Source organism: Theropithecus gelada, chromosome 12, assembly GCF_003255815.1.
Source record: "Theropithecus gelada isolate Dixy chromosome 12, Tgel_1.0, whole genome shotgun sequence".
In the NCBI taxonomy this organism is placed as follows: domain Eukaryota; kingdom Metazoa; phylum Chordata; class Mammalia; order Primates; family Cercopithecidae; genus Theropithecus; species Theropithecus gelada.
Window position 1 is genome coordinate 109,930,200 of NC_037680.1, and position 15,683 is coordinate 109,945,882.

At 47.3% G+C, this 15,683-nt stretch overlaps 1 protein-coding gene across 5 annotated transcripts in view; it reads left to right on the forward strand.

The window, feature by feature from the left end:
• The window catches only part of ATG16L1 (autophagy related 16 like 1), a 44,549-nt gene extending 38,327 nt beyond the window's left edge, over positions 1 to 6,222 (forward strand). For all 5 annotated transcript variants that reach the window (XM_025404642.1, XM_025404643.1, XM_025404644.1 and 2 more), the window contains 6 exons: positions 447 to 567; positions 840 to 945; positions 2,686 to 2,835; positions 2,944 to 2,991; positions 3,834 to 3,935; positions 4,827 to 6,222. In XM_025404642.1, coding sequence (XP_025260427.1) covers positions 447 to 567; positions 840 to 945; positions 2,686 to 2,835; positions 2,944 to 2,991; positions 3,834 to 3,935; positions 4,827 to 4,920 — 621 coding nt within the window. In that variant the 3' untranslated portion in view covers positions 4,921 to 6,222. The remainder of the gene's footprint in view (positions 1 to 446; positions 568 to 839; positions 946 to 2,685; positions 2,836 to 2,943; positions 2,992 to 3,833; positions 3,936 to 4,826) is intronic.
• The last annotated feature ends 9,461 nt before the right edge of the window (positions 6,223 to 15,683 follow it).

A 15,683-nucleotide genomic window follows, 5' to 3' on the forward strand; every position in this document is an offset into this window, starting at 1 on the left:
GTGTGTGTGACAGGATCTTGCTGTCACTCAGGTGGAGTACAATGGCATTGTCATAGTTCACTGCAACCTCGGCCTCCCAGGCTCAAGCAGTCCTCTTGCCTCAGCTTCCCAAGTAACTGGGACCCCAGGCACATGCCACCACTCCCTGCAAATTTTTGAAAAAAGTTTTTGTAGAGATGGGGGTTTCACTGTGTTGCCCAGGCTGGTCTTGAACTCCTGGGCTCAAGCAGTCCTCACACCTTGACCTCCCAGCGTGTTGGGATTGCAGGCATGAGTCTGTGCCTGACCTGTGTCTTTTTCCTTTGCTGTCTTATCGCTTTGAGTGTTCCTGGCCGGATCTCAGGGTGGTCTGACACTCTGACTGGAGGTAAGGATGCTGTGGATACTTTGCCAGCATAGGCAGGGCCTGGCGCCCTGAGGCTCACCCTGGCTGTGTTCTCTCCTAGCACACACTCACGGGACATAGTGGGAAAGTGCTGTCTGCTAAGTTCCTGCTGGACAATGCGCGGATCGTCTCAGGAAGTCACGACCGGACTCTCAAACTCTGGGATCTACGCAGCAAAGTCTGTGAGGAAATTCAGTCTCTCTGTCTGTGTATATGCTTAGATGTTAGCGTGGAGGTGTGTGTGTGCACGTCAGAGCCTGCATTTCTGTAATATAGTTTGAATTTCAGATCTGGCTTCACGTTTAGAGGGGCACTGAGGGTAGTGATAGTTTTTCTTGTTTGAGGCTTCATTAAGTGAGTAACTCTGACAAGTCAGTGGTTCGAGGGTAGCAGCATTATGTAAACAGCCACGTTGGTGCCTCTGCTTGATTAATGATGTTTGCGTTTCTTTCAGGCATAAAGACAGTGTTTGCAGGATCCAGTTGCAATGATATTGTCTGCACAGAGCAATGTGTAATGAGTGGACATTTTGACAAGAAAATTCGTTTCTGGGACATTCGGTATGATACCCAAGCGCCTGACAGGAGGCACATGAGAGTCTCCACAGTGATGGTTCTGTACATGGGTTGTGCTTTTAAAATCTCAGGACATGACAGAAATGAGCTTCAGTACGTGCATGTTTAGTGTTAGCTTATTAACACTCGGCTATTCTTTCCCGTGAAGTAGCCTGTGGAGCTTAGCAGTCATTTATTGAGCATGCAGTGAGTGCTGGCAGGTGAGAAAAGGCACACAGGATACTCTTTCTCCCTTTAGGTAATTTAAACTGTAGTAGGGAAGGCAGACACAAAAGTCAGTGACTCGTGTGTTGAAGTAGAGGCAGGTCCCTTTGCCCAAGTGTGCTAAAGAAATGCCTCTCCAGATGTCTCCGGAGACTTGAGTAGGATTCACACAGCAGGAAAGCCGCTCAAACTTTTGAGTGTGTGTCTGGTGGCTGATACATGGCAAGTGGGCAGAAGCCAGTGAGGTGGCTATGGTGCGTTGAAATCAGGTTGCCACGGGCTTGATAAGCCACTTTCAAACGACTCGATCCCGTAAGTCGTTAGCAAGGAAATGGTTGCTTTGCAGGAGTCTAGTAGATGACTTTGGTGGCATTTTGAGAGGGCATATTGGGGAATAGGAAATCAATAGAGTTGATAAGGACCTAAGTTCAAGTCAGTAGAGGAACATGTGGAGGAGGGAATCTATTTGAAGGAGAATTTGGACAGGGCTTGTTGACAGGTTGGAGGCAGAGGATGAGGAGGGGGAAGACAGGATGGAGAGTAAATGAGGACAGCCTCCCAGCAGGGATGTAGAGAGGGCGGGGGTACAGGGCCCGTGGTGATAGATGATGCTTTGAAACACAGCATGGCACCAGAAAGTCCTGACAATGCTCATGGTTCCTGGACACCACTTCACATTTTATTCATAATCTTTAGTTTGCTTTTAAAACCTGAAACTGGAACTTGAAGCATGGAATTTGAGAGTTAAGCTGGATGTTCGAAGTCTCTTAGTCCATCCCATAATTTGACCCCGAGTCCCAAGGAAGTGGAGTAGCTTGCTTCAAGCTGCATATTTAGCAACAGTCAGATAAATTCTTGCTTAGTTACGGTGTGAGGTAGAAAATGGTTTTGTTGAAGGCTTACAACAAAATCATCACAGAACAGGTCAGCACCCACTTTGGCTGTAAATGTCACCAACAGGGCCCTGCCCAGGGTGGCCGTTAGCCGACCTGGACATGGGCCGGAGCACAGAAGAAGAAGGAGGTGCATAGAACCGTGGCTCTGCCCTGGCTTTCCTGGCCCCAAGTCTAGAGGTGGAGGGCCACAGAGCCACACTGAATAGGGCAGAAAACCTGCAAGAGCCTACAGGGTTACACTTACAAGGCAGCCCAGGCCCGCAAATGCACGTTTCTTTGCCAACTTTATCCAAAAGTTGAAATCACATCACTGAACTAATACTAATTGGGTAGTAGCCCTAGTTAGCTCATGCTGATCAGAAACTCTGATTGGCGACTGTTGTCATCCCAAAAATGGATGAGGAAATTCTGACCAACTTCAGAGTTCCAGTCTGGAAATGACTGTCTTAGGGTCTATTGATGAGAAAGTAAGAAAAGCGGTCACAGGTTATTAGAAGGCTGGGAACACATTTACTGCACTGGCAGAGCGTTGCATGCTAGTTGAATTGCAGTGCCTTTTTTTCCTCCACGGCATGAGGTCTAGTTTGGCCTATGTTACATTTCTCAAATCTGTTGTGCCTCTTAGATCAGAGAGTATAGTTCGAGAGATGGAGCTGTTGGGAAAGATTACTGCCCTGGACTTAAACCCAGAAAGGACTGAGCTCCTGAGCTGCTCCCGGGATGACTTGCTAAAAGTTATTGATCTCCGAACAAATGCTGTCAAGCAGACATTCAGGTAACTGAAGACGTGCTGGTTGCATGAAGACCAGAGTCCCAGCCCTGCTCTCTTACGTGCTGCATGGCCTGAGCTCCCTGAGTGACAGTGCCCTGTTGTTTGTTTCAGTGCACCTGGGTTCAAGTGCGGCTCTGACTGGACCAGAGTTGTCTTCAGGTTAGTAGTGACCCACCCCCTGCCGATTTGGTTCATCACAAAGAGTTCTGTGTGGGCATTTTCCCACTGGGGATACAGAGCTAAATTTTGTTCAGTGCCCAACCTGTGTTTCCAGGAATGTGCTTGTAAGTTCATTATTGCAGGCCACCATTATTGTCTCTTTCCAGTGTTCCTTTTGTGATTACAGGAACCTAATGTGTTGTACCAAAAAATAACAGTTGGCTGGTTGCTTTCTTCTGGGTGAGCCCATTAGGTACACTTCTCATCACTCATTCACGCAAGAACTATTGCCTCACACCTTAAGTTTGGAAGGTGTGAGAGCTTTGGAAAAGGGCAGGAATGGCTGTGGGCCTGGGGTGGGACTGAAAAGCCTTTTTGAAGAAGGGTGTGCAGGTGGTCTGCAGTTTTCCGCTCCTTGTTCCCTTTTTCCATGTATCATGCTTCTTCCAAATACGTTTCCAGGCTCGGTTGCTAAGATGCTTCTTTTCTTTCCTCCTCCTCTTTGAAGCATGTAACAAGGCAGTCCACGGGCTGAAACCCTTAGCTATGTGGAGGTTGGCTTTGATCTCCCTATATGTTGTTTTGTTCAAGTCTGTAGATGGTTAAGGACTTGGAGCCCCAAGAAGTAATGTGATGCCACTCTTCATTAGCGGATGGTGCTGAAATACTGGGCAAAAGCAGATTTGGCCGGAAGGGCCATGAATAGCACACATTCTGAGGTCTAGGTACACAGGAGTGGCCATCAGTGAAGAACAAACATTCCTTCTTGGGAAAAAGGCCACGGAGATGCTGAATGGGGGATGGGGAATTGACAGCCTTTCCTTTCTTCCTGTCTTCTCCAGTCCTGATGGCAGTTACGTGGCGGCAGGCTCTGCTGAGGGCTCTCTCTACATCTGGAGTGTGCTCACAGGGAAAGTGGAAAAGGTTCTCTCAAAGCAGCACAGGTAAGACGAGCCCTGTCTCAGCACCCCCTTGCGTTGTGAGCACAGCCTTTGACTTAATCTCAGGGTCATCCGGTTTAGACCTCAGTCAACACCATGAGGGCACTGCCCGCCCGCCCACCTGCTCAGCTGACTGAGCTAGGTCAGTGGAGAAAAGCTGGGGCCATTCACAGCACAGCAGGCCACAGTCTACAGAGTACTCCAGGTAGAGCGGTTAGAGTGGCGGCCGCTGGAGAAAGGGTTATAGAAACACATCCCTGTCTCTTTGGTTATGTCCCATGTCCTCTGTGTCTCCTTCCCCTTCTCTACTCTCCTTCCTTTCTGCCTCCCTCTCTCCCTTGGAAGTCCCTGTTGTCAGTGCACTGACATGTCCTAAACACTAATTTCCACACACCTTATTTTATCTTCCACCTGATAGGCAGGCCCCAGACCCCCTTTTTTCCTAACTTTGTTCTGCCCACACAAGCCCACCTGCTAGTCGGAAGCCAGATACCGTTTTCCTTCAGAACCTTCTGTCCCTGCCCTTGGGCAGCAGCAGCTGCTCCCAGACCTAACCAGTGCTGGCCACCACTGCCTGGCTCTTCAGAGGCATGTGTCCTGTCTCTTTCCAGCTCACCCAGAGCTCCTCTCTTGGGGAGAGTGTGATAAGCGCTGACTGCCAAAGGGGCCAAACTCCCTTCATCCCAGCGTGACTTCATTAAGTACCACTGGATTTTTCAGAGGTCTTTTGCATTGTAGTGAGCTCCTGCCTTGCTGTGGGCACAGTGCCAGAGAGTGAAATGGAAGTTGGCAAAATTGTGACTCCCTGAGTGCACAAGCTTCTGGTGTTTAGTTTACTAAGATCTCATCCCAAATGTTCTGAAACTTGGTACTTTTCTGATCTCTCCTCTGAAGCTCGTCCATCAATGCGGTGGCGTGGTCGCCCTCTGGCTCGCACGTTGTCAGCGTGGACAAAGGATGCAAAGCTGTGCTGTGGGCACAGTATTGACGGGGCTCTCAGGGCTGGGAGGACCCCAGCGCCCTCCTCAGAAGAAGCACGTGGGCTCCCGCAGCCCTGTCCTGGCAGGTGATGTGCTGGGTACAGCATGGACCTCCCAGAGAAGCTCAAGCTATGTGGCACTGTAGCTTTGCCGTGAATGGGATTTCTGAAGATTTGACTGAGGTCTCTCTTGGCCTGGAAGAATAACACTGAAAAAACCTGACGCTGCGGTCACTTAGCAGAGGCTCAGGTTCTTGCTTTGGGAAACACTACTAGCTCTGACCTTCCATACCTCACTTGGGGGAGCACAGGGCCCCGCTGGGCCTCCTCACCAAGGGCAGTGCCAAAAACAGCCCCCACATCAAGGTGGTGTTCTCTGTGCTTTCTCTCATCCTTCCAAAGTTGGTTCTGGCCTGACGCATGTCCCATCACCGTGGAGTCATTTGCCCGGTGAACTCACTTTAAGCATTGGATTAATGGAAACTCCAAGGCTACAGACCCCTCCCTGGTGGGCTGCATGAATGTGTCTCATTACTGCTGAAATTTCCTCAGATCTCTTCCACTGTTCTTCAGAGCTTTCTGGCTCTCTTTCCCCCACAAAATTCGACATATTTAAAGATCTCTGTGTGGTTTAAAAAAAAATGTTTTTATGTTTTTTTGAGGTGGGAGAGGATGTGAGAAAATCTTTTCCAGGGAAATGGGTTTGCTGCAGAGGTAAGGATGTGTTCCTGTATCGATCTGCAGACACCCAGAAGGTGGGTGCACACTGCATGCTTGGGGTGCCAAGGGATTTGAGACCTCCAACATATTTGTCTGAAGCTGGTGATTCTGGCCACGGCCCCTCTGCCAAGCCTGTGTGCCATGCCCTTGGTGCTTTAGTGCAAGAAGCCCAGGCTCAGAAGCACAGCAGTGCCATCTTTCCGTTTCAGGGGTTGTGATGAAGGCCAAGGAAAAGCATTTATCTTTACCATTTTACCTGTGTATAAAGTTTTAGTTCATTGAGTGTGCAAAACCCCCTTATCACTTTTAAATTTGCACTTTATTTTTTTTCTTCCATGCTTGTTCTCTGGGCATTTGGGGATGTGAGTGCTAGAGCCAGTGAGAGGTGTCAGGCCGCCTTCCCACTGATGGTCCTGGCCTCCACCTGCCCTCTCTTCCCTGCCTGGTCGCCACTTTCCAATTTGTCCTTCAGAGAACTTAAGGAGAGTTGAAATTCACAGGCCAGGGCACATCTTTTATTTATTTCGTTATGTTGCCCAACAGAACTTGATTGTAAATAATTAAAAAGAAATCTGTTATATACTTTTCAAACTCCATGCCTCTTGGTGATTATTTTATTCTCCCTTATCCTTAGAAAGGGGAAAGAAAGTGATTTGTTTACCTGGTAGTTATTTGTAAACAATGGCTAGTACTTTTTTTTTCCCATTTACCAAGTGTTTATTGTGTTTTTCGTTTGTTTGTTTTTTTTAACTGCATGATTCCATTTATATAAAATTCTAGAAAATAGAAACAAATCTATAGTGGCAGAAAGCAGATTATTGGTTGTCTGCAGATGGAGGGAGGGGGAGGAATGAATTACAAAAGGCCACAAAGAAACAATTTGGGGCGATGGAAATGTCTGTTACCTTGATTGTGATGATGGGTTTATACCTATATACATATGTCAAAGCTCATCAAATTATGTACTTTAAATATGGGCAGTTTATTGTATGTCTGTCCCTTACTAAAGTTGAGGGGGGGAAGAGAGAGAAAGGCAAACACATAGAAGGAGGAAGGAAGACAGGAAGGAGGTAAAGAGGGAGGGAGGAAGGAGCGAGAGAGCGTTGAACAGCTCTGCCTTGGATGTGCCTCTCCGTTGCCATTGACCGGCTTAACTGATGCACTTTCCCATTTACTGGGAGCAGTCTGGGAACCAGGTTGAATTGTGTGGAGTGTCCTACTTGTTTGTTTGTTTGTTGTTGTTGTTTTTTATATACTTTTAAGTTGTAGGGTACATGTGCACAACGTGCAGGTTTGTTACATACGTATACATGTGCCATGTTGCTGTGCTGCACCCATTAACTCATCATTTACATTAGGTATATCTCCTAATGCTATCCCTCCCCCGTCCCCGTTCCCCACAATAGGCCCCAGTGTGTGATGTTCCCCTTCCTGTGTCCAAGTGATCTCAATGTTCAATTCCCACCTATAAGTGAGAGCATGTGGTGTTTGGTTTTCTGTTCTTGCGATAGTTTGCTGAGAATGATGATTTCCAGCTGCATCCATGTCCCTACAGAGGACACGAACTCATTCTTTTTTATGGCTGCATAGTATTCCATGGTGTATATGTGCCATATTTTCTTAACCCAGTCTCTCACTGATGGACATTTGGGTTGGTTCCAAATCTTTGCTATTGTGAATAGTGACAATGGCTAGTACTTTTTAATGGTCTTTTCTCGTTCATCATGTAAGCTCCACTCCACATAGTATCACTCCCTGTAAACACTACTGTTCCAGTTTCATGTCACGCAAATCTTAACGGACACTGGAAAGGTTTTTCTTCAGAACGTTACCGGCTGCAGTAGAAGAGCCCGGCACGGATTCCTCTTCAGCCCCGCACACGGAGCCTTTCTCCAGTGAAACGCCACGCTGGAGAGGCATTCACTTGTGGTGGCTCAGATATCTGACACACAGCCTGAGCTGTGACAAGTGATGACCACCCTGCTCAGGAAACTCAGCCAGTCTCCACTTAGCCTGGCACCTGCAGTCAAGGTGCCATCAGGGTCTGAAGTCTGAGGCAGCCAGCACTTGCACAAAGCTGGATGAAGGCGAGATGTGTTGGCTCACACCTGTAATCCCAACACTTTGGGAGGCTGAGGCAGAAGGATCACTTGAGGCCAGGAGTTGGAGGCTACGGTGAGCTATGATTGCACTCCAGCCTGGGTGATAAAGTAAGACCCTGTCTCTTAAAAAAAAAAAAAAAAAAGTTGGATGAGCCCTTTGCAATCACTTCAAGAAGGTGATTCTCCAAATAGGCCCCAAACAAGTGTTCGAATAGTCTCAGATCATGCTGTTTTTGCATTTGGAGGGAAGCGTGGCTGTTCTCTGCTTAGCCTGAGCTCCATTCCAGTCCCGTAACTGCCCGCCAGTGCTGAGGTCAACACGAGGGTCTCACAGCACCGGGGAGTGTGGCTGCCCTTTAACTCCCTGCCTAGGGTGTGGACAAGGGCCTTTCCAGCAGCTAGTTTTGTTGTGTTTTTATTTTTATTTTTTTTTTTTTTGAGACAGGGTTTTGCTGTGCTGCCCAGGCTGGAGTACAGTGGTATGGTCACTGCTCACTGCAGCCTCGACCTCCCAGGCCCAGGCGATCTACTCCCTCAACCTGAGCATACCACCATGCCTGGCTAATTTTATTTTTAATAGAGATGGGGTCTCAGTAGGTTGCAGGAGGGTCTCCAATGGCAGTGCCAAAAGCAGTCCTCCTGCCTCAGCCTCTCAAAGTGCCAGGAGTATGGGAGTGGAGCCACTTTTGTTTGGCCCTATTTTTCTTTGTTTTTATTTTTCTTTTTTGAGATAAGGTCTCTTGTCACCCAGGCTGGAGTGGAGTGGCACAATCTTGGCTCACTGCAGCCTCTGCCTCCCAGGCACAAGTGATCCCCCCACCTCTGTCTCCCGAGTAGCTGGGACGATAGGATAGGTTGGTGCCACTACAGCCAGCTAATTTTTTATATTTTGTAGAGACGGTTTCACCATGTTACCCAAAGCCTTATTGTTAAAGTGCATACTGTTCATATGCTGCCTCTTACCATAGATGTCCCAAAGCCCCTCCTGCTTTCACAGCATGGCACCCGATGTTTCATGGGGACACTAGGGTGAATGGATGAAGAGGCTGCTCTTAGGCTCCAGGAGCAAGTCGGCTGGGAAGTCGCAGGTTGCTGAGTGTACCAAATCCTGCACAACTACCTGAGTGTCTGTAGCACAACAGCAATCTTAATTGATTAGATCTTTTCTTTCTTTTGAGGTAGGGTCTTATTCCAGTTACTCAAGTGGAGTGCAGTGGTGCAATCTCAGTTCACTGCCATTTTGACCTCCTAGGCTCAGATGATCCTCCCACTTCAGCCTCCCGAGTAGCTGGGACTGCAGCCACCTGCCACCATGCTTGGCACTTTTTTTTTCTTTTTTTGTATTTTTAGTAGAGATGGGGTTTTGCCATGTTGGCGAGGGTTGTCTCGAACTCTGGACTCAAACAGTCCACCCGTCTGCCTTCTCAAAGTGCTGGGATCATAGACATGAGCCACTGCACCTGGCCACGCCCACAGGGACAGGTGTGACGCTAAGCTGTGTCTTCAAAAGTGAATGGGCTGTGCTCTTCCACATGGCCTTTTCTAGTGTCCTGCTTTAATAAGTCCGGCTTATGTTAGAAATTCCTATTTTCCATCCAAAAAACTTTGGAAATCCCAGCACTCTGGGAGGCCGAGGCTGGCAGATCACGAGGTCAGGAGATTGAGACCCTCCTGGCTAACACGATGAAACCCCATCTCTACCAAGAATACAAAAAATTAGCCGGGTGTGGTGGTCCACACCTGTAGTCCCAGCTAGTCAGGAGGCTGAGGCAGGAGAATCGCTTGAACCCGGGAGGTGGAGGTTGCAGTGAGCCGAGATCGGACCATTGAACTCCATTCTGGGTGACAGAGCAAGACTCTGTCTCAAAAAAAAAAAAAAAAAAAAACCTTTGGAAATCTTGAGTAAAATGAGGTCTGCCTGTATCCGCGTAGATTCTGTAAAAGTGCATGAGGTATGTGGTACCTGCCAGTAAAAGACGGGACTAATCACAGAATGATTCTTAGCTGCCTCACTTCAGCAAAATTTGACTTCTCTGGCCTCCAGGAACTCTGACTTTCCTAACAGGTCTCAACCCTTCCTGGCCTGTTTGTTCCAGATCCTCCCTGTCTGTGCATGCTCCAACTGTTCCTGTCCTCTCAACCTTCCCCGCTGCTTAGTGAGTCTTCCCCGGCACTGCGTTGCCTTCATATTCTAACCTGCAATTGGTGAGCACAGTGAGAACATCCAAATCAGGACAAACACAGAACCCAAGGGAGTAGACAGTATTGTCTCTAACGAGTCCAGTGTACCCACCACTCAACAGCCCTGTCAGTCTCAGTCAGCCCTCTTTGATGCTTTCCCCCCAGAGTATTTTAACGCAAATTTCAAGCATGTTGTTTTACCCATGAATTACCATGCATCCCAACCCAACCCGGCAAGGAGACCCGGCTGTGATTAACCTACTGGAATTAACAGTGACGGTATGACGGTATCACCCACCCTTCAGTCCAATGTTCCTGATTGTTGCAGCGGTGTTTCTTACGATTGATTTGAAACAAAATCCAATTAGCTTTTGCTGTATAACAGACTACCTCAAACTTCATGGCTTAAGACAATGATTATTTACTAAGATTCTGTGAGGCAGCTGACCTGGTCTAGTGGGGATGGATGGTGGAGGTGGCTTTGTTCACACGTCTGCTGGGGGGATTGCTGGCATAGCAAGCAAGCAAGCATCCGTGTATAAGCAAGCCCTTGTCACTATCCTTGGGTCACTTTTTTTTTTTTTTTTAAGTCTCACTCTGTCGCCCAGGCTGAAGTGCAGTGGCACAATCTCGGCTCACTGCAAGCTCCGCCTCCCGGGTTCACACCATTCTCCTGCCTCAGCCTCCCAAGTAGCAGGGACTACAGGTGCCTGCCACCATGCCCAGCTAATATCTTTGTATTTTTAGTAGAGATGGGGTTTCACCATGTTAGCCAGGATGGTCTCCATCTCCTGACCTTGTGATCTGCCCGCCTCGGCCTCCCAAAGTGCTGGGATTACAGGCGCTGAGTATGTATTCTAGAACAGTAATTCTTGCAGACCTTTTTTTGAATGCCCCACACTGGATGTGGTTGGCTTCTCCATAAGCATACACTTGTATCTCAAGTGGGGACATTAGTCCTGCACATGACTGTGGGCCCAGCCCCCACTGTGGATTGCTCTGACCCCAGGCACAGGAAGGTGACGGCAGGCGAATTCTGGCTTTGGGCTTCATTTTTATCAGAGAACTACAGTGAGGAGAGGATAGGTAGGCATGCTTGTGAGCCAGGCACTAAGAGGATAAACTGTAAACAGCCTGGCTTCTAGTTAGGAAGCCGTAAGTCCTGTTGCCCCCAGGAGTACACCCAGATGGTCCTAAGAGACTAAGGAGATCTCAGGGCCGTCATATGCTTTACACCCGATAGAGTGCTTGGCACATGGTGGGTTTATAGTAGTAGAATTAGTGGAAAACAAACCAGCCCCAAGATTGTCCCAAAGTATAACTAGCTGAAAGGAAGAGAGAATCATCTAAAAATGTAATAGTAGGCCAGGCATGGTGGCTCACACCTGTAATCCCAACACTGAGGTGAGCTGGGCGGATTACTTGAGGCCAGGAGTTTGAGACCTGCCTGGGCAGCATGATGAAACCCTGTCGCTACTAGAAATGCAAAAATTGGCCGGGTGTGGTGGCACATCCCTGTAATCCCGGCTATTCAGGATGCTGAAGCAGGAGGATCACCTGAGCCCCAAAGGTCAAGGCTGCAGTGAGTCGTGATGGTGCCACTGCACTCCAGTCTGAGCGACAGAGCAAGACAGTGTCTCAAAAGAAGAAAAAAATTTGAGATTCACATACCATAAACCATTTTAAAGTAAACAATTCAGCAACATTTAATATATTCACAATGTTGTGCAACCACTCCCTCTAATTCCAGCAAGAAAGAGGATCAGTGCTTTTCAGACGTTTTTGATCAGTAGCAGCGGATCTATCTGAAGAAAACTTATGAGCCCTCTCCCCAGAAAAAGGCATATCTACATAACTTTGCATGCAGCTTAGGTTCACAGATCCTGAAGCCCATCCAGGGATCCCAGGGTAAGCCCTCAGTTCGTGGTTGGCTCTCCACTCTTCTGTAGAAGCAACCTCATCATCGTCAGAACCCCCTTTAGTGTTGAGGCCCAGGTGGCATGACCAGAGGCTGAAGAAGCACACAAGATAGGTGTGAGCCTCACCGCTGGAGAGGACAAGAGAAAATCTTGATCAGGATCATCCTGCACAAGACTTGACCTTCTTAAGGCCATCTGCACATTCCATGAATCTTTCCACTTTGCACGACAAGGCAGGCTGGGGGGTCCCCTCAGACCGATAAAGGAAGTAGGCCAGGCTACTCCCTCAAGGTCATAATGGATTCAGCAGTAGGCCAAGAACCCAGGACTCTGTCTGGGGCGGTTTGTACAGCATGCTCCTATTACATGGGAACCCGCAACGTTAAGTACCATTTTCAGCACAGTGCCTCCAGACAGACATTGGAAATCTGTCTGGGAATGGGCCCCCCAGGGTGGTGAGAGGGCTTCAGTGCCTACAAGGCTAATCATGGAAGGATTCGCGTGCGGAAAAGATTAAGTTCGAGCGATGGAGAGAAGCAGAAGGGAAGCCAGTTCATCCTAACGTAATTTTTCACTCTTTATGCTAATAATTTAGTATTAGTAAATCATAATTTACTAATTCTAATTAGTAAATAATACTAGTAAATACTAATAATAGTAAATGCTAATGATTAGTAAATAATAGTTTTTTCACTCTTTATTTGGGAAAAAAAATGGATATCCAACAAATCCAACGAGATAGTGATTTCCCCATCCTTGGAAGCATTCAGTAACTTATTGGAGATGTTAACAGAGGAGATCAAAGTAAGGGATGGAATGGGAACAAAGTGATTTTTTAAAGGTCTCTCATTACCTTGCAGACCCACAGGATTGCGTTTATGATTGCAGATATTATTAGCCAGCCCAACCCCAAACAGCCCTCTATTCTTTAAACTCACTGACAGTCTAGGAGATACATGTTGGAATTAAGGTGACTTTTAAAAGCTCCGATTCCCTGGCACTCTTTATCCATACTTCAAACTGCCCAGGTGTTCTCTGCTTCAGTAAAATCAAGGCAATGAGGACACGAGATTTTCATTTTGTAGCTGATGTTTAGCAGAGTTACCCATTTTCCTCGTGCATGAGCCCCAGTAAACCCCTAAGACGACAACCCCGCCCCAAAGCCCATAAACCTCTTAGCTGGATGCCTCCACCCCGCTCCCACCTCCCCTGCCCGGCAAGCCGGCTGCTGTGTTTAGTGTTTGGAGATGAAACACAGGGTTCAAAGCATTGTCTCACTGGAAGCCAACCCCAGAGAAACAAGCATGCTGTAGCCACTGGTGCCCAGACTTTGAGCATTCATAGACCAATAATTCTCAAAAATAAATATAGGGGAAGATTGCCAGCTTTTAATTTTTGCCAAGTAAGGACTTTTTTCTAAACTACCACATACTCTTGATTGTTATTTCATAAAAAGAACGGACATTTTTGTCCTTGTGCTTAGGAGCTGCATTAAAGTGTCATGATGTCTGCATGTACGTTCAAATGGTTAAAAAGGGAAAAAACAGGTAGGTATAGAGGAGTGCAGGCAGCAAAATGTTAATTGTCAAATTTTGAAGTTGACCATGTGGGTGTCTATTGTACTGTTCTTCTAACTTTTCTGTGCTTTAAAATTTCATAATAAAATTGTAGAATATGCAGAGCTCATGACAGAAGGCAGATCTGTGATTGCCTGGGACAGGAGGGTGGATGGAGTTGTTGATGGAAATGGGTACAGGGAACTTTGGGGAGTGGTGGAATTGATCACAGCGATGGTTACACAATGTAGATGATGACCAAAACTTATCAAGCTGTACACTCAAAATGGGTGAATTTTGTTAGTTATTAGATACATTTTCCCTCTATATGTATTTGCCTACACTCATCTATGTCTATCTCTATTTCAAAATTCACCCATTTCATATATATATCTCAATGAAGATAGAGGGGAAGAAGAAAAAGAATGACTTGTTTTTTGTTTTTTCTTGTGTGTCTGTTTTTGTTTTTTGTTTTTTGTTTTTTGGTTTTTTTTTGAGATAGAGTCTCACTCTGTTACCCAGGTTGGAATGCAGTCTCAGCTCAGTGCAACCTCCATCTCCCAGGTTCAAGTGCTTCTTTGCCTCAGCCTCCCAGGTAGCTAGGATTAAAGGCGCCTACCCCCACACCCAGCTAATTTTTGTATTTTTTATAGAGAAGAGGTTTCACCATGTTGGCCAGGCTGGTCTCGAACTCCTTACCTCAAATGATCCGCCCGCCTCTGATTCCCAAAGTGCTGGGATTACAGGTGTGAGCCACTGTGCCTGGCACAGCATTTTTTTTTTTTTTTTTTTTTTTTAGACAGGGTCTCGTTCTGTTGCCCAGGCTGGAATACAGTGACATGCTCGCGGCTCACTACAACCTCAACATCCCAGGCCCAAACAGTCCTCTGACATAAGCCTCCCAAGTAGCTGGGACCACTGGCACACACACCACCAGGCCTGGCTAATTTTGTTTACTTTTTATAGAGATGGGGTCTCACTATGTTGCCAGGCTGTTCTCAAACTCCTGTGCTCAAGCGATCCACCTGCCTCGGCCTCTCAAAGTGCTCAATAAATGTACATATATGTATATATTCACAAATACATAATCCACCTGCCCTGGCCTCTCAAAGTGCTCTGTAAATGTACATATATGTATATATACACAAATACATAGCCTCTGTGTGTTTTCAAAACGTGGACGTGCGACACGCACCATTCTACAACCTTGTTGGTTCTGTCACAATCTCTCACCTTTCTACTCCAAGCATTTAACCACAGTCAGATTTTCCCAATGAACCCAAAATGTCCTACACATCCTTTTTGGCCAGTTGTGTATTCAGTCTGGAGCTGCACATGACATCTGGGTGTCGAGTGCCTCAGCATCTTTTAATATAGTAAACCCCATTTTTTTTTTTCTTTGAGACAGAGCAGAGTTGCTCTGTCACCCAAGCTGGAGTGCAGTGGTATAATCTCGGCTCACTGCAACCTCCACCTCCTGGGTTCAAGCGATTCTTCTGCCTCAGCCTCCCAAGTAGCTGGAACTACAGGCGCCCACCACCACACCTGGCTAATTTTTGTATTTTTAGTAGAGACGGGTTTCACTATGTTGGCCAGGCTGGTCTTGAACTCCTGACCTCGTGATCCACCTGCCTCGGCCTCCCAAAGTGCTGGGATTACAGGCGTGAGCCACTGCGCCTGGCCTAGTAAACCCCATTTCTTTTCTTTTTTTTTTTTTTTGAGATGGAGTCTCGCTCTGTAGCCCGGGCTGGAGTGCAGTGGCCGGATCTCAGCTCACTGCAAGCTCTGCCTCCCGGGTTCACGCCATTCTCCGGCCTCAGCCTCCTGAGTAGCTGGGACTACAGGCGCCCGCCACCTCGCCCGGCTATTTTTTGTATTTCTTAGTAGAGACGGGGTTTCACTGTGTTAGCCAGGATGGTCTCGATCTCCTGACCTCGTGATCCGCCCATCTCGGCCTCCCAAAGTGCTGGGATTACAGGCTTGAGCCACCGCGCCCGGCCAGTAAACCCCATTTCTATGGCACTGTTTGTTGGATTTGTCTGGCAGTTCACTTGTGTCACGTAGCTCATTCTTTGTATTTCCAATAAACTAGAAATGATGTCTGAAGGCTCATGGATTCAAGTTAACCCCAAGGGACACATCCCATGTGGCTAACACCACTGGCAATATGAAGATTGACGCTGGTATCTGCCATGCACCTCGGGATGACAGCATGATCCATGTGGCATCGCTTCAGTCCTACAGTCATTTTCCCATCAACTCTTCACCTGATGGTTTTAACACCAATGAATAAT